Below are 26,708 nucleotides of genomic sequence, written 5' to 3'. Positions count from 1 at the left end.
AGTGAATGGCAAAATGTTAAGCTCTCTGAATGGTATAACAAAAATGCTATAGACCATTAACCATTTAGTGCTAATGGTACCTGCTAATAGTTCTGCTAGAATGGTTGAAGACCAGCTAGCAGAATGCTAGCTGTGTTGTCACAGTAGAGGCCCACTGTGACAACAGCAAAAGGGTAAAAGAAGATATACATATTTCCCGAAGAAAAATGAATTGGTACCACCCCTGATGATATTTTTGTGTATACGTTCTCTGTCTTGGAGTTATCAAGCTCTACGATTTCAAACTACAGGTGCCAGAGGCATGTGACTAGCTAGTATAATGTCAGCAAAGACCCTCAGTGAGCTGAAACAAGCTAGTCATAATTTGACCTATAATGCAGTCGGTGGTGGGCACTCTGGTGGGGGCAGTGAGGCTTTGCTTACTGTACTTCCCTGGGTCCCTGCACCGGACTGTGTATATGTGTAAAATGTTGTGACATTCTATGTGTGTGTGTGTGAAAAATTTAACAGTTCTGTTTCTCTTGTTTGTATTTGTTGATGTTTATTTTAACAACAGTCATTTTAGAATATAGGACCAGATGGTTAATATCCCCTAAATGTTTGAAGGTCTTTTGCACAAATTAAGTTAACAGTTACCAATAGATGGTAGCAGGTGTTAGTGGCTACCAGTAGATGTTAGGGATATACCTCAGTTAAGAATGTTTTGGCCTTGTAATCAACAATAAGGTCAGACTAATTAATGCTTACCACCAGTTGATGTAAGTGACCACCAGTGGATTTTAAGGAGATATCTCCAGTTCTGATTTAGTGTCATCAGGTTTTTTGGCCTTTTAATCACAAGACACCCTCTTCTAAGGCATGCCCACCGCAGGTTGATCAGACCTGGGTGCATGTCTCTAGCATCTTGGGGCCCAGTTGGGATCTTTCCTCTTGATCCAGAGCCATCAGCTGCCGCGTTCTGCAGTGTGTGATGTTTTTTTTATGGTCCACAACCTCCACAGGGGAAACTATTGATATACAACCACGTTGCTCTGCCTCAAATGCCATGTCTGCATACCGTAGCCTTTTCCTCTCAGTCACTTGATCAACAGTATCCTCCCAGGGTAATGTCAATTCTAAAAAGTTGACGACGCGCAGGGTGTTTTACCAGAGTATCAGGTCAGGTATTAGGGTGGTAGTTACAATATGTGATGGGACTGTAAGCAGCTGACCCACGTCCACCAACATCCCAATCTTGGGTGTGTGCAACAGACCACTGCTGGTCAGTGGAGGAGGACTCTTTGTCCCTGTTCCCCTTCTCGGACAAATGTTGTCCTTTGAACTTTCCTAATATTTTATAACCAGTGACATTGTGCCTGATGATAGATGAGTTGAGCATTGTGTGTGGGTTCAGTCACTGCTCTAGGTTTTTTGGGTGAGGGAAGGACTTTTATAGGTTTATAATACTGTAGTGCTTCCATTCCCTACAGGTCCTTCCAGCTGAGCTTCCTTTCCTCTATACTCCTATTTTATCCACTGCCACTGGCTTGCTTGTGTAACAGCGTTTGCACATATTGCTGCTTTTTCCTGATGCTAGATTTCAAGGACTAGCATTTTCACAGGGGTCTACTCTGCCCTAGGCCCAAACATCCTCCTCCCAGTTGAACATGGTCCATGATGTCATCATGCTGAAGTGCTCATTTTGCCTTTTGAGTTGCTTCTTTTGGTATCCATCTCAATCCTGTTGTCAGTGATCTTCAAACAGCCGTATTTGATTATTAAAATATATTTCTTTGGATTCTATTATTGAATAAGATTGAACATTCAAATACTGTGTGTGTGTTGCTATTTTTGCGTGTTCTATAGTGTAATATATGTCTTTGCAAAGTTTTGTCACATTTCTTCAGTTGTGTATGTGTGACTTATCGATCAGTTCTGTTTTCCTTCCAAATGCAAATATTTATACCAATAAATATTTATAAAAATGTTGATCAAGCATATTCAACTAAATATTTATTGTTTTATCTAGCAGCAGCCCTGGCTAATGTAAAGACTGGACATCAATTTCACCTTTATTTGAGATCTTTTGTGCCCCTTCCACTCAAAGCCATTTTAATCCTGTTTAGCCGCAGTAAATCGAATGTATTGAACACAGTGTAAAGTGCAGTTGAGCTGCAGCCCTGTGAGCATATTAAAGAAAAGAAGAAGAGGAGATGGGAAGAGAGCACCTGAATACATCATTAAAAACACAAGTAAGGAACCATTGATTTGAGCCATTCTCTGCCCAAACTGCTCATTCTGTCTGGACGAAAAGTGTTGCTATTTTTACAGGTCAGATTTCCCACTATTGCATGTTTTGGGCCTTTTCTCTGCGGTTATGGATTCCTGTGAAAGATAGTTTATGTTGTAATGAGGAATACTGTCATGCATGCGTGTATATGAGTTTAAACAATCACTACTAGACTTCCTGACAGCGTTCTGAGTAAGCTGTCTGAGTGTTGGAACAAAGAAAAGTATTTTGAAGATATATTTTGAAGAGAAATTACAACTGAACAGCTAACTGTTCATATTTCTGGCAGTGGACCTTGTCACTGCGGTCTCCAAACAAAAACCAGACCACTGAGACTCATTGCTAAGGAATAGCAGATTGAATTCATCAATCCAATATAAATTGCTCTACAACATAAACTTTTCAGGTATCTTGATTCTTGGCAGCTCAGCTGTCGTCCGTGACAGAGTCTTACTGTGGCTATTTTCATGAGTCAGTCTCTCTTCTCCATGTGTGTCTGTTTCTTATCCCGTGGCAGCTCTTTCAGCTGCCTTTTAAGCCATTTCAGCTGGATGTGCTCTCTGAGCCACTTCCACGGCCACAATATGTAAAAAAAATCATAAATTAATCAACAAAATAACTGTTCCGTCCGTGGCTCTGTTGCTCGGCAAACAACACTTCCCAAAGAAAGAAGAGGTAGTATGGATTAGGGCCTGTCGATAAGACTTCAAATCAATATCACAAGTATTTCAAACTTTTACCTTGATTGCTTTTACATGATTATTTTATGCACCCCTATCCCCCACTCGTGAGGCGCTTTACTCAGCGATGGTCGACAAGTGACTCCTCCACTCTTTTCTAATCACTCTCATTTAGAACTGTCCTTTATAAAAACCTGCTGAATTCATATTCATGTTTGTTATGTGTTTTATGCGGCCCCTAATAGTTCAGGGCCAAAGGCAATTACTGACGTTTTTCTAATGGGTAAGTCCACCTCTGCAGCATGGGGTGAAGTAATTTGTGTCAAATCTTTAGGGAGCGTTATCTAATTTATCTGACTGACACACACAGACTCCTGTCCCACAAAGTCCCTCTGCTGTTCCTATGTGTTCATCAGCAACCAGTCCATACTGCATAAGGCTAAATCTTATATTCGGAATATGAATCCCTCAAATGTCAGTTGCAGTCTCAATTCAATCAGGTTTATAACTAAGACCTCCCATACTCACTTGTCACGCCTCTATTATAAGTTTCTTTAAAATGCGAGGTCTCTGTCTAACTACACTTTAATCTGTCTTGATTTTATCATGTCACATAACAGAGTATTGTATGATCACTGGCGGGACTTGGAGGACATTGCTCCTCTTATCAAAACCACCTCCCTCAATTTTCTCCTCTTTTTACCCCCCTAGAACAGAGATGAGGTGCTATGGTTGCAATGCTTTTTTATGGACTGCAATGACTACTCCCACATCACCTTTGGCAATTTGACCAGTTTACATAACTGTAGTTTTAGTGCTGAATTTTCTGAACGCCTGTCTCATCACTGCACCTTGAAAGTAATATTATTGTACTTGGTGACTTTAACATTCACGTTTGCTTCTCGTCATACTGTCTGCTAATTTGATGTCTCATATTGAGTAATTTGATTTCACACAATTTGTGAATGACAGTCACTATGAGGGTCCTTCCCTTGATTCAGTGCTCTCAATGGGTCTGGAACTAATAGATGATTAGGTTGTGTTTTTTATCACTATCTTTATTCAGGAGTGTGGTATCTGAGCTTGAGAGCAGGATTCCAAAAGAAAAGAAGAAATCCAAGAGCAGTAGAACTGATGATTAACATTCGAACAGAAGCAGGTTCAGGTTCAGCACAAGGAAGAGAGCTGAAGCTGTGAGAGCTGGGTTTTGTGTGACGGCATTACAAATCTAAACGTGAAATCATATAGTCCTCCTCTCTGTCACACTCTCACTCTCACTCTCATACACACAATCCGTGTCATCAGACACAAGTGTAAACTCAGACTGGGTAAAACCCACTGAATTTGGGACTTGGGCAGTGTATGGAGAGGAGGGGGTAGGGTGCGCTCTGTCTGGCTCGACTCGGTTGGTATTGCACAGCACGAATGATACAGATGCAAAGAGGAGCAGTAACAAAGCCGGTAAAAACTACTTTACAGTCCAAACATGTCCAAAATAAACTCTGTTAGCTTATTTCTTGGTCACTATAAGACAATAATTTAAACAGCACGTGTATAGGAACAAGCTTTTTGATCCATATTCACAGTTGATTACTATTTCCGCGATCACTATATCACTGTATTCAGATATTTCATTCCCAATAACGAACCATTATTTTCAAAACATGTTTTGGTAAGTGTTTCTTCACGAGTGTTAGGTTTACACCATCATCCAATATGGAGGGCTGACTTCACAAAAGAAAGAAATGAATAGTTGGATGTCCATGCCAAAAAATGGACAAGAAAGCTTTTCAGATGTTTGCAAGTGTCTTTTATTTGTCGTTCAAACCAGCTGTATTGTCATCTTGACCTCCTCTAATTAAATGCACAATCTCCTTTTTGCTCTGTTTCCATAAAAATATAACACCAAATTTCCCTGTGTCTTCTGTCAATTTAAAAACATAACTTTTTAATGATGTGTTGTGACCTGACACAGTCTGACTTTTTAATATTCAATTTTTTGACGTTCTGACTCTGACTCCCTTGTTCGACTTCCAATATTATATATATATATTATTGAATTTTTGGCTAATCTCTTGTCTATTGAATAATAGATCTTTTGAATGGCATTGCATTTTGACAAGGACAGGTTAAAATAATTTAATTAATAATGGTTCAGTTCCAAAAATTGCTCCATGAGTCATGTCAGAAAGCAAACCTGCACAATAAGGACCCTTCGAGGGACCTTAATACTGAGATTATTAAAAAGTATCAGTTCCCCCTATCATGCTAGGGGTTCAAAAAGTGTCTGCTCCAAACTAAGTAATATTGATATAATGTTCTCAGTCAAATCTGAACACACAGACATGGTAGATAGTTCCATTCTAATTCTAATTATGCATCAAAATAATACATAAAACACAACTTTCTTGTTTAGGCTTATGTACACTGTCACCATCTTTCTTTTTCAACATGTTATTATTCTTGTTGCATCTTAATCTTCTGAACATTGTGCACAATTTGCAAATACGGCTAGTGACTAATTGCACCAGTTTTATGCTTTCAGTGTATATTTGCTCTCTTACTGTATCTGTCTTTGTCCTTTTGGTGTCTCTGTCCCTTGTGTGCAGGAGCGGTGGTCATTGCTTTCGTGGTCTGCTGGCTGCCCTATCACGCTCGCCGCCTCATGTTTTGCTACGTCTCGGACTGGTCTGAGTGAGTAATGATTCCCAGTCTCTCTTATGGTAGAACCCCTAGGAGTTTGTTGCTTACTTGATCTCTGCAGAAAAACACACAAGCTGCATGCACACATTGACATTCACATAACACACATATTCACGCACATGTGCACACACCCCTAACCCACAGACATACACAATCATTGGCTGTAGCCATCATCTAGAGGGTCATCAGTTAAGAGCGCCTGACAAAGAGGAGCAGGCCCGATACATCTTCCTGATTAGATTGCTTTCATTTAACATTCTCATCCTCTTTTCCCTCTCACTAGCTCAGTCTCTGGTGTCTTGCAAACACAGTTTCAGTCAATGAATGTAATTGCTGGGAAGAGCTCTTTCCTGGACTCTGTTTGAAAACTACAAAAACTGCATTGAAATGCAGGAGTAGTGATTCATATTTTCCCCTTCATTTCAGCTGACATTAAATCCTTCTCTCATTTGCCGACAAAATAAAAGTATCCGCAAAAAAAAAGGCAGTGAAGCTGTTTGGTTATTTTTTTAATATAAGAATATGTTTAAATGTACATTGTTAAAGTTAATACTGTGTGTACACATTGTATCCAATTCAAAGCACAGCACTTGATATGTGTGTGTCATCATCACAATGTAAATTCTACAAGTCCAGCCATGTTCTGTAGGAGGAGCCATCCAATGTAGAAGCAAAATACTTCTCAGCAGTGTAAGCAGAGAAAAAAAATGGGGAAAAGAGTTGCAGTATCATTGTAGTTAATTTTAAGTGAGGAGAGTTCAAATCTGTAGACTTTGACTTGTTTGAATACAGTGTGTACACAATTATCAGGCAAGCAAGTATTTTGACCATATCATCATTTTTATGCATATTTTCCAAGCTGTATAAACGTTAATGCCTATTGGATTTAAGCATATCAGGTGATGTGTATTTGTTAAATGATTGAGGGTGTGGCCTAAGGAGATCAACACCCTATATCAAGGTGTGCATAATTATTAGGCAGTTTCTTTTCCTCAGGCAAAATGGGCCAAAAAAGAACCATCAAATGTTTTGTGCAAGTAGTCAACAGGGTCGCAAGAAGCATGTTGACAAAAAAATGTTAGGGTTTGTGATAAGGTTTGGACCCCAAAGCAGACACGAACGAGTAGTTGAGGATAAATGAACAGAGTTTATTGGCAGGAGAGGCAGATGCAGGCTGGAGCGGCAGGGTGCTGGCTGGCTTGGAGATCCAGGACGAGACGAGGATGAGGAGCCAAGCGATAAGGCACACGAAGGTTCTGAGTAGATGAAGGGAACATAAGGGTTAGTAGATATATGTAAAGACATGAGAGTCGAGAGTACTACAGCGAAACAGCTACCGGAGTAGATGTAGATGGAATAATCTGGCGCAGGAGTGTTAAGCGGACCAGGTCTTTATAGAGGGGATGATGAGGATTGAGTGCAGGTGTGCCTCGTCCGCTGTGGCTTGGAACCAGCCACGCCCCCTGACGCTCACACAACCTGCACAGGAAGACAAAGAAGGGGAGGAGGAGAGACAACAACAACAAAACAACTAACAGACTCCTCACAAAAAAGACACAAATTAACTGCCAAAGATTTGAGAAGAATCAAATGTCAAGCTACCAGGAACCCATTATCCAGAAGTGCAACCTACCTGGAGTGCCCAGAAGTACAAGCTGTTCAGTGCTCAGAGACATGGCCAATGTAAGGAAGGCTGAAACTCGACTACCACTGAACAAGACATAAGTTGAAACGTCAAGACTGGGCCAAGAAATATCTGAAGACAGATCTTTCAAAGGTTTTATGGACTGATGAGATGAGACTGTTGATTGACCAGATGGATGGGGCCGTGGCTGGATCAGTAAAGGGCCCAGAGCTCCAATTTGACTCAGACGCCAGCAAGGTGGAGGTGGGGTACTGGTATGAGCTTGTATTATTAATGATGAGCTAGTTGGACCTTTTCGGGTTGAAGATGGACTCAAAATCAGTTCCCAAACCTGCCAGTTTTTAGAAGACACTTTCTTCAAGCAGTGGTACAGGAAAAAGTCTGCATCTATCAAGAAGACCATGATTTTTATGCAGGACAATGCTCCAGCATGCATCAAAGTACTCCACTGCGTGGCTAGCCAGTAAAGGCCTTAAAGATGAAAGAATAATGACATGGCCCCCTTCCTAACCTGACCTAAACCCTATTGAGAACTTGTGGGCCCGTCTTAAACAGGAGATTTACGTTGAAGGGAAACAGTACACCTCTCTGAACAGTGTCTTGGAGGCTGTGGTTGCTGCTGTACAAAAATCATCAACAGATCAAGAACCCGACAGAATCCATAAATGGAAGGTGTATTACTGTTATTGAAAAGAAGGGTGGCTATATTGCTCACTGATTTTTTTTTTTTTGAAATGTCAGAAATGTTTATTTGTAAATTTTGAGTTGTTTATTATTTTCACAAGATTTCCATTTTTCATTTAGTTGCATAATAATTCTGCTGACTAATAGTTGCCCAATAATTCTGCACACATAGATATTCTCCAATTAAGTCAAAACCTCACTTTGACTTTCTTAAATATTCAAGTTTGAGGTTTATTAACATTTTGGATTGACCGAGAGCACTGTAGTTGTTCAATAATAAAATGAATCCTCCAAAATACAACTTGCCTAATAATTGTGCACACAGTGTAGAAAGCCCACTTGAGAAAAATGAGTGTTAAATGATGAAAGCCCTCTGTTATTTTTTTGCTTTAGACATTAATGAATGAACTGAAGTATCTGAAACCATTTTTTAATCAGAAAGAACTTATGTTTCAGATAAAATCATATCATGTTTCCTATTTTAAGGGTGTCAGTTCATCATTGCTGCCTGAGGACGCACACTGAGCTTTGAACATACGCCTACTGCTTATCTGCCTGCTACTGTAAATGAAAGCTTCTATTCATCATTAGTTAATATGCATGTCTGTATATTTATGCACAGTATAATTTTTTCTTATTTCATTGTTGCAAGTCAGGAGGGATAATCTTTGTTTTTCATTGACATACACAGTTAGACACTTCGATCCGATATACCTTGGAGGCAACTCAATTATAATAGTCAATATGTTACAATTAGTTCCAATACATATTCATGACTTTTTTTTTTAAATCACATCTATAGCATGTGAGCAGCCATTTGTCTTTAAAATCAGCCGATCCTGTATTGTTGATGTGTTTCCTGCATCCCGTCTGCATCGGCAAGGAAAGGCACTGTTATTATTCTCTCACTATGTTGCCACAGGCATCCAAAGCCCTGCAGGATACAGGATAAGCATGGCTGTTATTAGGACCCCATGAGTTAACTCCCTTGCAATAGTAAAGGAGGACCCTCTACTGTTTTGCTACATTTCATAAATGCTCTGCACGATAAAGATCAGCAATAGAATAAGGTCGCTCTGTAACATTTGGATTTTTGACTTCTGCCCGCTAGTTCAGATGACCTTAGCTATCAGTTTTGTTCTACACTTATGGGGACATAGGAAGGACAGAGACAGCCACGTTGTGGTGGATATGTGAGGTGGGTGTGACTTAAGCACTATCCTGTTGGTCTAGATTAAAACCTTTTTTTTTAAATGAGACTGCACTGGACAATGGAAACAAATATGAAGCAATCAGTTAAATATGATGAAAAACTAAATCAAAATAAGTTTCTCCTATAATAATGCTGTTATAGAACAATCGCATAGCTCCTAATCACTGCAAACTTTAAATAAATATAAATTAGACATTTGAGCAATAAATTGAAAAAACTGATTCATAATTATTATGACAAACATTGTGCCTTCAGTTAAATATCTGCTGCTGCATCTCTCTTAAGCTGTTTATCATTAGACATATTCAAACAATTAAATGTAGCAAATAATACCTCCAAATAATGCTATGCCATGCCTGTCTGTATGTGGAATGTATATTTCACAAACTGTTCAAATCATAGGGTTTAAACTCGCGTGTTTCATTCTATAAAAAACATTGACTATAAAATTGTCATCGAAGATAAACCAGGTAGGATGAACACAAAGTTTCCTAACTCACTCTGCATCATAGACTGACTGATGACACAACGTCCAGCGCACAAACAATAAAAAGTGACAGTATATTGTAGAACTGTTTGAGGAAGACTCTGAAATGACATGGAATAGTTCAGCTCCTTAGCATTACTTACATTATCTGAAGTAATAAATTAATCTAGGCTGTAAAATTACAGTCAATAGGTTCACTGGAGTTTGTTGAAAACGGCTGCTCGGAGATGGACAAACCTTTCATTGCATGTGATAAGTCTGCACTTGATGAGCACAGTCTGCCAGATTTTTCTGCCCAAGTCAGAATTCTGCGCGAGCAAAGACTCATGGCTCATGTGTCATCGTCCGTTACATAAACAGAGCCCACAGAATTACCTGAGTATATATAATATAAAGGTCATGCTCAATACTATCCCTGTTGTCCCTTTCAATCCTGTCCTCATTCATCTTTAATGAGTCTCTGTATGCAGACAGACTCACACATCATTGACTTTCTGCACACTTCAATGATCCTTGTCCACTGTGAGAGCAGAACAGATCAATACACCAGAAACTAATAACTGACATGATGCTCAGGTGTGTCTCCACTATCTATTAAGATGTATTGATATGTTGTGACTTATAACCTTTTCCTTTACCTTTATTGTCTGTTGTTTGCATGTGTCACTGTCTTATTTCACCACTTGTTTCTGGGATATATACTCTCCATTTAAGGTCCGTCCGTAACGCCTTTGACTGTTTACTGAAAGAAATACAATGGTGTGTGTTCTCATGAGAGACATGGGGCTCAGATTATCCAAGAAGAGATGACAACACGGGCAATAAAGGGACATATACATAGCAGTATGTTCCCTGGGAAATCATCTGCTCTGCTGGTGCAATAATGCAACACTTATCTGTCTCACCGAACCTCATCCACTGTATTACCTGTTTTTAGTTGGTCACACATTTGATCAATCTTGATTTTTGTTTGCATTGATAGAGCTTTACAAATTGGTGTTCTTCAACGGAGTAGGGTTCGGTATCCTTTTATTTTTTCATATACCGGTACGTTGCTTTCGGCTTTTGCTCGGACATTTGCTGCACTTCCTGGTGTCGGAAATCCTTTTTGTGTTTTATTGGTGAAATGCCTGTTTAACAAGGCACTCAGGCAGGCAGCCAGTTGGAAGCTGACATCCTTAGTCCTTGCTTATGTAACTTAGCACTACCTTTATTATTCCGTGTCTCCATGTTGCGATGTTTAGAGGCTGGACAGTTTCCATCAACAAAACTAGACTCTTCACACAGAGACAGGTAACACGAGACATCCCTCATTGGATAGGATTTTACTTAACTGGGGGCCATAAAGGGGCATATTATATGTTCAACAGCCATGCACAATTCATGATTAATCGAATGTTTGAACATTTAAGTCAATCCTTAACAATTCATGTTTAAAAACATTGTGTTCTTTAAAAAAACTGAGAAAATATTAATTTTTTACGTATTGCCTTATTTATTGTTATTAAGAAAGTCACTAGTGACTAAGTGATTAGTTTGAAAGACTTCTGAAAGGACAGGCACACTTGACACATGACATTTATAACTCGTGTGTGTGAATCATTATTTCCATCAGTTTCTTGTTCACTTCCCTTTCACTGTGGCTTTGACAGAAGACCTATAGTACAAACTTGAAGAAGCTTCTTCAATAGTTGATTTGTTGAGGGCGTTGGAGGCATTTCCGGTAGTGGCACAGTGAGGCCTAAAATAAGCAGTGACATCTTAAGAGAAGATAATTGAGTTAGTTTGAAACAAACCAAACTAAAAGTATGCACTGTAGACATCACTCTTTCTGGTTGGCTAAAGAAATCTTCTTAGAATGTCAATTCTCAACACAAATGTTCTTAAGTATCTGCGCAGCTTTTTGTGACCATGTCTGTCAACTTTGCTGTAGGACACCCCATCTTCACCTTAACTCACTTATAGGTTTAGGCTCATGCTGGAATTGTTATAATGTTTTTTTGGAGCAAACCTTTTGTGTGCACAGCCTTCCAACCAAAGAAAGAGTGAATACCAAGCCCAAACAATCCTAGACATCATTGTACAAAGTACTACATAAATACTTTAACTTTTACATCACGACTCAGTGAGAGTGGAGGACACAGGAAACTCCAGCACAATACAAACCAACCTTCAGATTATTGAGCAGCTGTTGACAAGAGAGAAACTCTGTATCTTCACTGTTTGTTTCCACTCTTCTTCAACGAAGTAACTTACCGGCTGCTTCACATTAACGTTCCTTTGATCTCACTTTGTCACTCTGAGCGTGTGAGTTGGGGCGGAGCCTGCGTGTGTGTGTGTGGGTCCCCTCTTTTACTCCTGGCCTATAACATGATGATATAAAAACTTCCATTCTGTCTTTGGAATGCTTGCTCTATCAATAGTCCTTTTTATATATTTTTTTTTTTCAAGGACCTCACTGATAAAGTTAAATTAAGTTATGTGGAATGGACCACTGGCTCTTGAGAACTGGGGGCGGGAGGCGGTGAAAGACAAGTTTTTCAGCTATTCACATTTCGCCTCCCGCGCCAAAGTCCTTAGGCAATTGCCTAGCCAATATGGACGCAATGGCAGTGCCTCTTACTCACTGACTGAGAGAAAGAAGACGTTGTACCTTGGTCACTAAGACTACATGTATTAGCTGCTTGTTCAAAAGCTTTAAATAAAAGTGGACTGTGAAACAGCTAAGAAGCTATAGCTTCTTCAAAGCTTCTGATTGCAGCTGTTCCATCAAATTAAATGTGTTAAAGGCTTTATTTTCTATTTAAATGCTGATTTCAAAGGGAGATTTCCAGAGTTTTCAGTTTGGTTGAGGAAAATCACAGGGGGCAGTGGCTCAAGGGAGCATTTGAACAGTCTTTAGGAAAGATTACATGCCAAAAAAAGATTGCATCAGTGTTTAATAGGCAACACATTTATAAATACTGTGTTATAACAAATGTTAAAAATGCCAAGTTACATTAATGCTCTGTTTGTGTCATTTCACAGTGACTTGTATGACTTCTACCACTATTTCTACATGCTGACCAATGTCCTGTTCTACGTCAGCTCAGCCATCAATCCCATCCTCTACAACCTGGTGTCAGCCACCTACCGCCAGATCTTCTTCTCCACCCTTCGCTACTTCTGCATGCCCTGCCAACATAGGTCCAGGGGGCACCCCCACCCCTTGAACCGCCACTCCATTAGCATCTCCAGCAACCACACCCTCTCCACCAACATCATCAAAGAGACAGCGTACTAAGTGTGGTGGAATACACTTTGTCTGTACTATAAACCCATCAGCTGCTGTGTTTACTGGTCAGACTTTAAGGAAATCTAGGACAGGGCTGGAGATTGAACAGGGGCCACCATTATTGTTATGTGGGGTCAAATGCCCACTCTGAGACGTTGGTCATTTCAGAATTTGTACATTTTGTTGTGAGGTGTTACATCCTTATTAAGAATAACATGAGTTTGTATTGTAAAAGAAGAATGAAAAAAGAAAGGATGGTGGATGTAAACAGAGTAAATCCTTAACATCAAACTGATAAATGGATGTTTTGTACAATGTTTCTATAAGTACATGTACAAAAAATTCTCACTAGCTTGGTGCTTAACAGTAGAAATGACTGTTCAGTGTCTTGAAGAAAGAATTTTTAAAATTATCCTGAAAGTAAGAATGGCCTCTGTCAAAAATGCTACAAAATTTCAGATGTAAGCCTCTGTGTTATTCAGAATGGGCATCTGTGGATAATCCTTGCTTTGATGTTAGAAAAAAGGTGGATGCAGAGAGTGGGTGTTTCTCATCCTTGTGTCTGAGTTGCACTGACAGCTGAGTCGGAAGAATCTCTTCCATTTTCGTCCCTCTCTTCATTTTATCAGGATTGTTTTTGATCAGAAATGTAGTAGTTAAGAGGGTATGTCCAGATTATGCTAGTATGAAGACAATTTGGTAGGGTATCTCTTAAAACTCTGAAATATGAATGCCATGGGAATTCCAGGGAAAAACCTAAAAAACTGGTTTCAAAGCTACAGAAGTGGCTGCAAATGACTATTTGAAGGATTCATACAAATCAGTAGTGACCTTGAGGAGTAATTAACATATGGTACAAACTGTGCTAATTTTGCCCGCTATTTTAAGTTTCATCTTGAGATTCACTCATATTTAGTCAAGATCAATATTTTTGAGTCAGTTTAAAGAAACTGAATGAACATTGTCTTGTCTTAAGATGTTTTAGGTCAAATTTCAAAGAGCTGGTAGTTTAAGAGGCTGCATGGTGCCATGCGAGCGGAGGCAATCTACTAGACGGATGACAAAAGTTTTTGTAAATACATTTCCTTTACACTCACACACATTTAAAAAAAGAGGGCCTAGGTTGAAAAATACAATAATCTCCCTTTAAGGGACATTTGCATCAGAAAATAACAAGAAAAAGGAGAAGTTTAAAAAAAAAAAAAAGAAGCTTGTTCAACAAACCTGCAATAAATACTGCGATTTTGTCAGCCTGTTGTGTTGTTCTATGTTGTGTTGTGGTTTTTTTGTAACAGTAAGTGTTTATGATAGGTTTAGGGTTGCAAAATTCCTGGAACATTCAAAGTTGGAGACTTTCCATGGGAATTAACGGGAATAAACTGGAAATTTACTGTATTTACCTTGTCATATACAGACATAAATATAAACATTTTTTTGGTAAAGCTGATTTGATAAGCTGATTTGAGCCCTGAGGAAACTTTGGGCACTTGACTATATGCTTCTGCATCTTTGTGGCATTCTTAACATGGGTCTTTTCACAGTAGTGCAAATGTAAACAGCCTTTCCTTCTACATTGGCTGGGGTGAAATGTCTCCACACATGAGATGGATGAACAATCCTCAATCAGCATGCTAATATATTTCCCCTAGTAATATCATCAAAACTTACCTGATTAGTCCTTGGGCTAATCCAGTAGTGTGGCCTCAAAAGCCCTGCTGTAGTGTGCAGGATGCTGGGAATTATCCGTGCATGTGATGGAAGAATGCACTGCGCATGTGATGGAGAAATGCACAGTGCAGGGTTGAAATTCAACGTGCAGCGTTTGATGCATTCCATACATCTTTAAAATAGAGATTTGAATGACATTTTTATTGCTTAGTGTTTAATTTGCGGTAAAAAAAATGTTCTATTCCCCAGCTTAACTTCACATGAAAAGTTTCTGACCCTTTGCAACCCTAGATAGGCTGTGAAATACCTTTAAATTACTTATGTAAAAGACATGTTTGTAATCTCTTTGCATACAAAGCAAGATAAGAGCCAGACAGTCCCAGTAACTTCTACCTGCCAGACTTTATTGAGCCCAAATCAGCCTCCTTCATTACGTACTGTGCTTTTTATAACAAGTAGATGTCACAAATTCACAAAATTGATAAAATGCCCTCTAAATCAACATCTACAAAAACTGAAATTAAGTGTACTGAAAATATGTTGTGTTAAATGTTGTCTAACATTTCTACTCTCTGCCATTTAATAATGTCCTATTGTTGTAAGATGTATTACAGATAATGACACCAATGCTGTGAGGTAATATGTCCTTAAAAGTAAAGAAACATTATATAACATGTTATCAGTAGTTTACCTCAGTCTTAGGGTATTGCACTTAAAAGTATTTTTAGGATGGAATTTTCTTCTCATGTCTTTTTAGCTGCAGAATTTCTCTCCTCACTTGTTTCCCTCAGTGGCTGTAGGAGATTGCAACACACACAGGGAAGGCAACAGAAAAAGTGGCTGTGACGAAACAGGTTGACTTTTAGAGCCACTTCAAAAATAACGGATATTTAAAGTGGCTCTAAAAGTCAACCTGTTTCGTCACGGTCACCTTTTCTGTCGCCTTCACTGTGCGTGTTCTAATCTCCTACAGCCACATTGGGTTTAAAGCCCAATTCATGCTTCTGCGTCGAAGCTACCCCGTAGCCTACAAGTAGACGTGTACCATACACAGAGCCTTACACCAAAACCCGACGTGCACCCCCCCAAACACTTAACTACTCATCAAGGCTGTGATTAGTCGCCCACGGTAATAGTTGGACCAGAAACCTACCTGCGCCAATCCTCTGGCTCCCATCCACTCCCATGTTAAACCGCAGCGCTGAACACACCGGAGGCTGAAGCGTAGCGTTGTGCCGCGGCTGCCTAGCGCCGTGAAGCGATCGTTTCGGCGTCGAGTCTATTTTTTCCGCTTGACGCGAGCGTATCGCGACAGGAAACACACTGAAAAATGATTTTAAACGATATAGATGACATATTTTATATGATATAAATGATCAAATATGCATCCCATACTTTGTATTCACGTTCTGTTGTCTTGGAGTTTTAATTTTACCACTTTTACCAACCACATTATTTAATGTCCCCCTCTGCCCATTCACTACAGCCACACAAGCAGTCATAAAGATAAAAAAGAGGGGGGGGGGGGCTACGTATTCTCCACATAGGCTTGAGTGGAGAATACGTAATTTACCCTCGACACCCGACATTTACCGGAGCTAACAGCGGAGAAGTTCTTCAACATGGATGACATTAAATTAATCATTGAAGTGGAGAAGTAACTTGAGTTGTTGATTCTCAGCATATGTTGTATAAAGACAACACCAAAAAAGACACATGTTGGGACGCTGCTGCAGTTAATGTTGGAGCAACAAGTAAGTATATGCTTGAAGAAAATGATTAAATGCCGTTTTTACTGCAGGCTGATAACAGCAGAAGTATGTGATATTAATGCGCGGCGCTTCGGCGTCGCTACCGCGTCCGGTGTGACCAGCCAAGCGCCGGCGCGCCAGGGATTAGCGTTTACGCCACGCTTCGGCGTCGCTTCCGCGTCCGGTGTGAACCCGGCGTCATGCAGTCAGACGGCAGCTGCCATTCAAACAAACAAACAACATGGATAATTCTGATGAACCTGAGGACCTTCTGGACGGGAAGATCGTGTTCCAAAAAAACAAAGATCGAACATTCAGTAAAACCAAGGTGATATGCACACTCTGCGAGAAGTTATCGTTTCGACGTAGCAATACCCACCTAACCACCGCAACGCGAAGCATGTGTTGGTCGGCGAGGGGCGTTCAAGTGGAATGCGCCAAACCAGACTCACTCGCAGGACACATTGTGCAAAAGAAGCGGTCAGCTTTACTGTCAGAATTTGAACAAGTTAGTTTGCCTCACCAACTGGCTAAAGAACGAGTAGCTAAGAGGGCCTTTAGAGGCATTAGATTGTATCATGGTGTGGTTAATGGTTGTGTGACAAAAAATATAAAAAATGTCAACCATCCTATGGCTAAGAAGCTCAAATAATTTCTGTTTGATTTTAAAAAAAAAAGTTTTATTCAACCACACAATGGCTAAGGAGCCGGAATATTGTTTAGGATGAAGATTATATTAATGTTCCATATGGAAAAGCAATGATAACTGCTGAAGAACTGCTGAGTTGCAGCACAAAAGAAAAGTTAAATGTCATAAATCTTGTTTTCACAAAAATATTCCGAGAAAATCGGTAATGTGATTAATCATGATTAATCCATAGAAACCTGTGATTAATTTGATTAAAAATTTTAATCATTTCACAGCCCTAGAAATGATACATGATGGTGATTTTAATAATGGTCTTATTTCAATGTACAATTAAAATACAATCAATGAACTGAGTGCATTTCCCTCTCTCTACAAATTATTATTATTAGACGATTGCACCATTCCAGTAACCCTAATAATTGTGTATGTAAATAATTTATGCCCAGTGCCAGCATCCATTACCACTGCAAGAACATTGTGCCTTTTATTCAGTGAGGCAGAAAGTAATTATCTCGAGGTGGAGGAGGCCACATACCTTAATTTAATGTTTACCATTCTTATTAACTGTAACCACCATCATTCCAGATCTCAAAGTGTTAATGTTGATTTTATTTGCCATAACCCTGTCAATGCTGCTGTAGCAATGCCTAACATACAATTATTTGTACATCCAAATGCATTGAGATGAAAAGGAGCTGTCATAGAGAAGGTGGAAGATCTGCTGATGGATAATGGCGTAAGCGTCTGGACATGCTTTCCTCAAAAGCATAATGGTCCTGTGTATGAAATAAAAGAGAGAAGGTCAAATGCTTGGCCAACTGCAGCATGAGGTGGGTTTACCTGTCATTATAGAATGTTACATGAAGAGGTATAGATTTTTATAATTATTATATTATTCAATGATCACCTCAGGTCAAGCTTTTTAACCAGTGTTTATTTTCCATAATGGTCATTCCATCATTTCAAAGGTGCTTTTCGCAGACATTGATTTATGGCAATGAATCTAGATTTGGTCAATGAAGTTGAGCAGAAGTGTTCAATACCTTTGGCATCTACAGCTCATGTACATGTACTGTAGATCCTGGTACATCAACATCAATTCAGGCTAATGGGGCACAGGCTTTTTAAAATGGGTCATTAAAATCATGAGTTGAAATTGGCCAAACTTTCCCCTGTAAGGAGTGACAGGTGCTGCTGTCAGTACTCTGACTCATGGGCGTGTGCAGTTTACACCTCACTCATTTAATGTCTTTTAAACAAACATGTGGGATCAATGAGTTACCAGCACTTTTGTTGACCAGAGGTTGTTCTTTAACTGGTGGTGAGACATCCAAGGCTATCCCTCAATTTAGAAGAGTATATACAGTGATTTGCTACAAATGAAAATCAATGGACTTCATTATGAAAGGCTGTAGCAGTGATATAGCAGCGGAATCAATCAATTGTGACGGTCATGTTTCTGGGGTGATACATTTCAATATGCTTTGCTGTTTTCTAAGTCAGTGACCAAAGGTTGTGTGGTGTACCATCAGTGTATTCAGTGCAATTGATGGATTAATTGATTTTGTTCCCCATGTTGGTTGCTTCCATTTGCCAATTAGCACTAAAACAAGTATCCTTGAGGCTAATGGGAATTTTGAGCCGACATGGTGTTAGATGAGAATACAGGGAAATGCAGCTAGTTATTACACAAAGGTCAATACAATTAATGATAACCCCTCCAGGTAGTTGTTGAGATATATCTGGATTTAATCAACCAAAAGGGGGCTAGGTTAATACCTTGTCTTTGTATTTGGTATCTATTACAGTAAAGATTGCCAACTGAATCTACAACATACCCCAGCACTTTTGTTAAACTGTATGGATACTTGACACTCCTCCCACCTTCTCAGTGCACATCGCAGCAGTAACCTACCAAAACAAGCTCAACATCTGTGTTTTACCTTTATATTCTGCAATGACTGGTCATTATTATAATGTGCATTGTTGGTGAGGGTTATTTGCTGTGCTTTGTATTGGTTGATATACAGTAGCTCTGTGTTCATGTAGAGCATCTGTGTTTGTTATCTATGGAGCCACTTTACTGTATACTGTATATTCTCTTTTATTGACTTCATTCAGGCCAAACATCTGTTTCCTTTTTCAACAGGTTCACCAGACAGCTATAATGAAAAAAATACTGTATATCCCTTAAAGTGTGCAAACTATTCCAGCTGCACATGCAGTAATAGTTATGTTCTCTGGACTTGGCAGTACAGACCTGCACATGGATGTATTATGAGTTGAATGTAAAAGGTAAATGGTTTGTATTTATATAGCGCTTTTCTAGTCTTGATGACCACTCAAAGCGCTTTACAGTAATGTGTCTTGGCCTTGTGCTCACTGTATTTAGATCAAACGAATATTTTGCTTATTTTACTTGATTCAGATTACCTATTTTAAACTCTATATCACACATTTCTCGTAAAGTGTTATTTTTATCATTATAAAAATAATTAAAAAAACAAGATGATGTTCTGACTTTGATGATTACAGGATTTGTCTCGTCTGTCTTATTCCTGGCACAAAGTGTTTCATACAAACAGTCACACACAAACACTGTGATTCGGTTAACAGATTTCAGTCCCCACAACATTAGTAATACTTAGAGCACAAGCTCACACACACCATGTAGCAGAATGGTGTTTGACCTTTTTCTAAAGCATACTCATGACAATTAATAGGTGTAGGCTTAATAAAGATGTCGCTCCGAGAGCACATGCAATTGGCCTCAGAGGGTCTTTGCCATATCAAACAAGCCACACGTCTCACTAAAGATGATATCTGATGAATATTTTGTGACATTACCATTTCCCTTGTGAAGTGGGAAATCAATCCACTATTGTGGCTGATGTTTGTTCAGACATAAAGAGGAGGGTAGAAACCGTGTCAGCTGAATGCAAGATGACACTCAGGCTTTCCCTCTGCTGTCCAGTGATATGAGAGCAGCAACAGACCTAACCAACAAAACCATATACCTTACAAAAATGGGGTGAAGCCAATTTGTTCTTGTTTATAACCAGCCAGAGACATTTATTCTCACAACCAGTTGGAGAAATATCATGGGTCATGAAATACCAGCTACGATTTCATTTTTTTTTTTCTTCTGTGTTCTAAATGTAGCCGCTAGTGACTGTTATCTGTTTTCCACTGCGCTTAAGTGATTGACAGCTGGGATACATGTTTCTAAGAAAAACATATGACACTTCTAAAAAAACATAACCTCTTGAATCAAACTGCAGTTGATAGCAGTGAAAGCAAGGCTGTGTGTTTGGGTGTCTACTGTCACCCTGAGGCACTGGAGAGCTCATTCTCTGCCACATCAGAAAAAACAAATGCTTCAAAAGTCCTGATTTAGGGTTCGGGTTCATCTACTCTCTTCCTAAGATGGTTTAGACAGGTTGGTTATACATTTTCCTAATTTTCGGACATTCCCTCAAGTCATCTATTTCATATTTCTCAACAAGGTTAGTTTTAATAAAAAAGTTTCCATCCAGTAATTATGTCAGATTGTATGTGTGCATGAATAACATGAGGGAAACCTAGCCACTCATCAAAATCTCAACCTTTTGCTGTCCAACTACTGGGTATTCTTTCTATTGGATATGTGTGCAAGTTTCTGGAAAGGGAAATTCATTTACATGACACAGATCGTGCAATTATAAAAGTGCAGAGATTGTACAAACACAAACAAGGAACTCACAACCAAAATAATAGATACAATAGATGTTTAGCTAAAATGAAAACGAAAGACTCGTAAAGATTAAGTGTGAGGGTCTGCAGAGTTGGATGACCTCTTAAGGTTTATGCAGCTAATATACACTAAAGAGTGTACCGTGTTGCAGAAGTTAGCACTGTCACCTTAACGCTGGGTTTGAACCCTTGTTCAACCGGGCCTTTATGGGGTTTTGAAGAGTTTTCAAGTTCTTCCTCCACCTTCGCAGGTTTTCTCAGGGAACTACAGCGTCCTCCCATGGTATAAAGACATAGGTTAAGTAGAGACTCTGTCTGTAGGTGGGAATATGAGTGTGAACGGTTGTTTGTGTCTTCATGGTTGTTATTTCGATACCCTGATAACCTGTCCAAGGTGTACCCCACCCCTATTGCCCAAGCGGTAAAGATGGATAGTGTTTTTTAGTTTTCTTTTGTCATTTGTTATTTGTTTTGATAGTGTGATCTCACATAGAACAAAGAAACAATATGATATTATTACATTCTGAACTCTGAACACTGCTTAATAGAGAAGATTCCATAACCTTTAGCGTTCACCTGTGAAGAGTCAAGACACAGGGGATCCGACCATGAAATTTCAGCCATATTTAAAGTTTATTATTTTTAAATGTCCATGCAAAGACCTTTCATTGACCCCTATTCTAGTTCATCCAGTTTGATAAATAGGGTCCATAACCACCCTGTGCCATTAGGAGCTGGATGTGGAATTACAATTCTCTCCTTTGTCTCTCCCTGTCCACTCTCTGGTCCATTCTGCCAAATGGAAATTTAAGCACATGGCAGACCACAACTCAAGTCCATATATCACTTCTAATGACGAACAACGGAAATCAGGTGTCTGCATTTGAATTGCTTTATCACAGCAGGCCACTTTTCACACATGCACACAGACACACACTTGAATGTGAGGGAAGAGCTTTCAATCCATTAAAACCAGAATTCGAATAAAACCATTTTGCCAAACAGAAAAAGAGCATCTCATTCAGTGTCTTGTTGACTTGTCCTTCCTTTTTCCTTCTCTTCTTTTCTTCCCTTGGTTATTACTATGTCAACCTCATTTTAATTTGATACAATCTAATAGGCTACAAGAAGTGTTGAAAATATTTATGTTCATGACATATTTGACAGATAAACATGAATTAATGCAGAAAAACTGAAATGTGTGTGAGCAAAGGATTTACAGTGGAGAGAGTATAACCGGGATAAAATAAGGGGAAGAGATCCAGACAGACAGACATACAGAGTGAGGGGGGGAATCGGAGAGAAGTGTTCAAGCGTATGAACCGCATGTTACTGCCCAGTCACTGGACGTAGGTAAATCAACACAGGAGGCATCCAAGTCCAGTCCCTGGGAATTTGTACAGCAGATTGTTTTTAGACCCAACACAGGAGCTTAGAGATGGCTTTCCCACAGGTTTCCATGAGGGAGCCGTCGCTCTCATTAGCTGCAGCTGCACAGAGGAGAGAAAGCAGTCAGATAGAATGGCCGGGTCACGGACACAACACTCAACATTCCTCACTATTCTGTCAGCCGACACAGTTTCCACAAATTGCCAAAAACTAAATATCAGAATTTTTTTTACATCCGTCACAGAATGTCATAGGACTAGAATTACCAAACTGCTGTTGTATGAGCCGCTGACCAGTGCAGTTTCTGTGTACATATTTCAACATTCTTATTTTTCCAGATCATATAAGGTCATTGTGACCTTTGATCACTGAAACGTAATCACTTTACATTAGGGTCCAAGTGACAACTGATCAAAAGTTAAAGAAATTCCCTCAAGCTTATTTGAGATTACACATTCAAGAGGCCAAAAACAAACGTTGTTTTGAAGTAACTGGGACCTTGACCAGGAAATCTAATGAGTTAATCAGTGAGTCCAAGTGAATTGTACCAGATGTAATGAAATTCCTCATGGGCAGTCCTTAAATATCACAATCACAGGGACGTGAGGTCATTGTGACCTTTAATTTTGACTTTCAGGTGCCAAAAGAACATTAGTTCTAAATGTAAAGACATTCCCTATAGCTGATGTTAAAATATCATGTTCAACAAAAACATGAAGATATTTATAACATAACATAACTCTGCAAGGTCACAGGACCTTGATCTTTTGACCAGTAAAGTCTAATCAGTTTAATCAGAGTGTGTGAACATTTGTACCAAATTTGAAGCGGTCCCTCAAGCTGATCTTAAGATATCACATTCAAGAAAAACATGAACATACTTTGTGAGGCCACTATTGACCATGACCTTGACCTTTGGCTGCCAAAATCCCAATGTGAAAGCTTGACGCTGTTTCAGATATATCACCTTCATAAGGCCTTTCACCGTCAAAATTTGTTCATCCTCGACTTCAAGTGAATATTTGTACCAAAAAAAATCCCTCAAGGCATACTTCAAGTATTCCGTTCACGAGAATTGGGCGCACTGACAGACGAAAGTACAAAGAGGCGTACGGCTGGACAACCCGAAAACACATCCCAACGGGTACATTGCTAGATTACGCAAGAATTGCAAGGTAACACAAAAGTATGTCTGATAACACAAAAGTATTGCATGGTAATACAAAATGTTTTATGAGGTAATGCAGATTTGATTCTCAGGGGCTCCGTGCCATTCAAACTGACAAGATGTTGCAACAGTGAGTGTTATAATTGTTGAGGAGAAAAAATACTGAATGAACAGACCACTCTATAAAAATAGAGTGTTCTGTGAATGGAGCTGGCCGGGCAGGTTGATAACCACAGAGCCGGGCTGGTGATCTCTCTTTACTTTTCTGTTTTGAAATCAAGGAATTTAGAGAACAGGTCTCTGTTTCATAAAGGTCTTAAACAACAGCGCTGTCAAATGTCCTGCTGAGTTTGCTCCCACTGCTTTTATGACATAATCAATTCATGCTGCCAATCATTTGTTATCATGTAGTATAAAGTGATGTCATTATGAAATGGCATTACAATATAAAAAAGCAGGAATGCCTGATTAGACAGTGTGTGTGGAAGGTATGCATCACCCCTCTGATGCTCTTTATTGGCTACTTTGGTTAAGTTTTGACTAGTGCGATCAAAGTTTTATATGGATTAAAATGCCATATTTACTCATTAGAAAGTAATTGCAGCTTTCCAGTCTTCAAGATTACCAGTCTGACTAGTAAGAGGACAGTTTTGCAGAGAAATGCTATTATGGATTTCTAAACTGGTTTGATTAAATGTTGGACAGCTTGCACTGGAGTTCAGGACATGGATGTATGATCCATGGTGTGGAGCAAGAGATACTGCAAATCAGTAAGTTATTAATCAAAGTAGCTGAGACTTCAACTGTTCTTGATTGCCTCCAGTGTCAAAAGTCAACTTGATGAACGAGCATTGAGTTAGAAGTTGTTGAGTGCTTGAGAGCACAGGATGGTCAAGCTCACAGTCAGAGAGGTCAATCAATCAATTGAATTATATTTGTATAGCCAATATTCACAAATGATTTGTCTCCTCGGACTTTTCAAGGTGTGACATCGTCTGTCCTTAAAAGTGAGAGTAAAAACTACCAATTGAGGGGGGAAATACATAGTGTGGGTGAAAATATAGCGAGGCCAATTTAAAATTAAATGTAATGCTGCAACTAAGAATATAAAAAATAATTGAATACTTCAATTGTCCTGTCATGATTAATTTGACCTTCATCCACCTGTGTACCTGTGTACACATTGAAGTATTTTTTTGAATTAGTGCTGTGCCTGTTCTAAACATGAATAGGTTGTTTGCTTGGCCTGTATACTGGTTGCAGCTTTCTTTCTGAAACTGTGAAAGTGACCTGCATAATTGAGCTGCAGAAAATAAAGGAGCTGCTGGACTCAGCTACCAGAACAATGATGCTGTGTCACCACTACTCAGTAGTTTCAGTCAGAACCCAGAACCCCCGAACTGGAGAATCAGTTGCAATTGTCAGAAATGCACTGTTGTCGTGATCATCACTATATTCACCAGTTTTATCCCCCAAAAAAAACATTTAAGTTAACTGTAAACTCATAGGCAACTTTTGCAGGCTGCAAATGTTCACACAGGAAAAACAGTGACTATGTTTTCACGGACACCAAAAGTCTGAAAAGGACACTGCCATGTAAGCAGCATTTTCTGATTAACCTGAATAAGATCATACTCAGAATTAGCAACAATCAAATTAAGACAAGTGGAATATTTTGACCTTAGAGAATAACACTTAGAGTCTGTGTCTTAATCTCGTTTTGATTTGTGACATCAACTTAGTCATCAACTAGGTTATCAACTGCTTGACAACAAGTTAACTGAGAGTTAACAAGATGGAAAAATAAAAAGGAGCTGTAAAAATTGGAAAGGAAAAAACCCCAAATAGTGTAAGGCTGTTATACTGGAGCTGTACATTAAACAGCTTCAGGTTGGGTTTTGAATCCGGCTAAATAATGATGGATGCAATTTTGTAGTAGACGTATCAGCATGAGTCATACTCAAGCTATCCTGAGTATGATTCAGAAGGTGGAACAATAAACAAACACTAACAGATTAACATGAGCATGTCTGTGCCCCTGTCACTGGCTTGAAAGAACAAATCTGACACTTGAAGTGCAGACAAGTTGAATATAAAAGATCATTTATCCAGCAGTTCCAATTACCTTACCGCTGCAGGCAGTATGAGGCACACTGTAGCATCCCATATTTACTGAGGGCTGATATTGAGCCTGTGAATAATCTCATCATTGACGGTAACACATTGAAAATATAACACAAGCATCATATTCTAGCGATTGTTAAAGTTAAACTGTAATTTATACTAATGCACCCAGTATTACAACCATTCATTGTGTGTGTGTGGGTGTGTGTGCGTGTGCGCAAAGATTTTAATATTAAAAGTCAAACATATAACTCACATTAATATTAAAGAAAAATTACTTTCTGCTGTTATACACAGGCTGTGGAAGCATAATAAAAACAGAAAATACAAACAATTCAAACTTAAAGGAGAAGTAAGCTAGTTCCTATTTCAGGGATCAACTCCTCAGAGGTTGTGGTCTTCCTAGCCATTGAAGGAGGTGGTCTTCGTGGGCTACGTAGACCGAAGTAAGAGGCGGATAATTTTCCTGAAAAAATTCCTTACCTTAAGTCGACCAGAACAATGCACATCATCCTCTGTTGATGTCACCATCCTCCCTTAAATGCAAAGACTGAGATTCAGACTAGACCCGCACACACACTGCTTCTCCAGCCTGCTCTGACTGCTTGATAACACACCGCAAATACATAAGGTTGGGGAAGAATTCATCACGTCTTTCCCTGAAAAGAGAGAAAACTGTTCTGACACCTGGCCCAAGGTGTTGTGTCAAGGTTTTCATTTAATAAAATCAACAACAAAAAATCCTGGGATAGACAAAAATAAATAGCTTGCAAGCCATCTGGACAGGATTAAAGAAAAGGTCTAGCAAAAACAAGCGTAGAAAGCGGATGCGTGTTTCTTTGACTTGTCACTTTTGTGTCCAGCCGAAAACCTGCAGAATATTGAACAGCTTCCAAGAAATGTCAGGAGCAAAAGCTAGATCTAGAACATCCACGATACTAATGTCACGCACCGGCTATCATCAAATCTTTGGATCAAAGTTATCAAAGTTGCTCTGACTCTTGAATGTAGAGGTTAAATAAAGTGCTTAGGAAAATAGGTAGATTTTGATTGAGCCATGTTTGTATGGTGCATCAGGTGACACACCAAGTTTATTTTATAGAATTGACCAAGAATAGAGGGTCACCCCAGACGAAAGAAATCCTCAACAAGAACTGTCCCGAATAATTTAAAATGAAAAGGTACAGTGTGTAGAATTTAATGACATATAGTGGTGAAGTTTCATGTTGCAACTGAATACCCCTCACCTCACCCTACCCTTCCAAACATAAA

General features: G+C 39.2%; 1 protein-coding gene across 1 annotated transcript in view; it reads left to right on the top strand.

The window, feature by feature from the left end:
* ntsr1 (neurotensin receptor 1 (high affinity)) overlaps window positions 1–14,205 on the top strand; it is a 54,190-nt gene extending 39,985 nt beyond the window's left edge. The window contains exons 3-4 of the mRNA XM_053425438.1: window positions 5,559–5,643; window positions 12,709–14,205. Of these exons, the coding sequence (XP_053281413.1) occupies window positions 5,559–5,643; window positions 12,709–12,964 (341 nt within the window). The 3' untranslated portion in view covers window positions 12,965–14,205. The remainder of the gene's footprint in view (window positions 1–5,558; window positions 5,644–12,708) is intronic.
* The last annotated feature ends 12,503 nt before the right edge of the window (window positions 14,206–26,708 follow it).

The sequence above is a fragment of the Pleuronectes platessa genome, chromosome 6 (assembly GCF_947347685.1).
Source record: "Pleuronectes platessa chromosome 6, fPlePla1.1, whole genome shotgun sequence".
In the NCBI taxonomy this organism is placed as follows: Eukaryota; Metazoa; Chordata; class Actinopteri; order Pleuronectiformes; family Pleuronectidae; genus Pleuronectes; species Pleuronectes platessa.
This window is presented reverse-complemented; position numbering and strand designations above follow the sequence as displayed.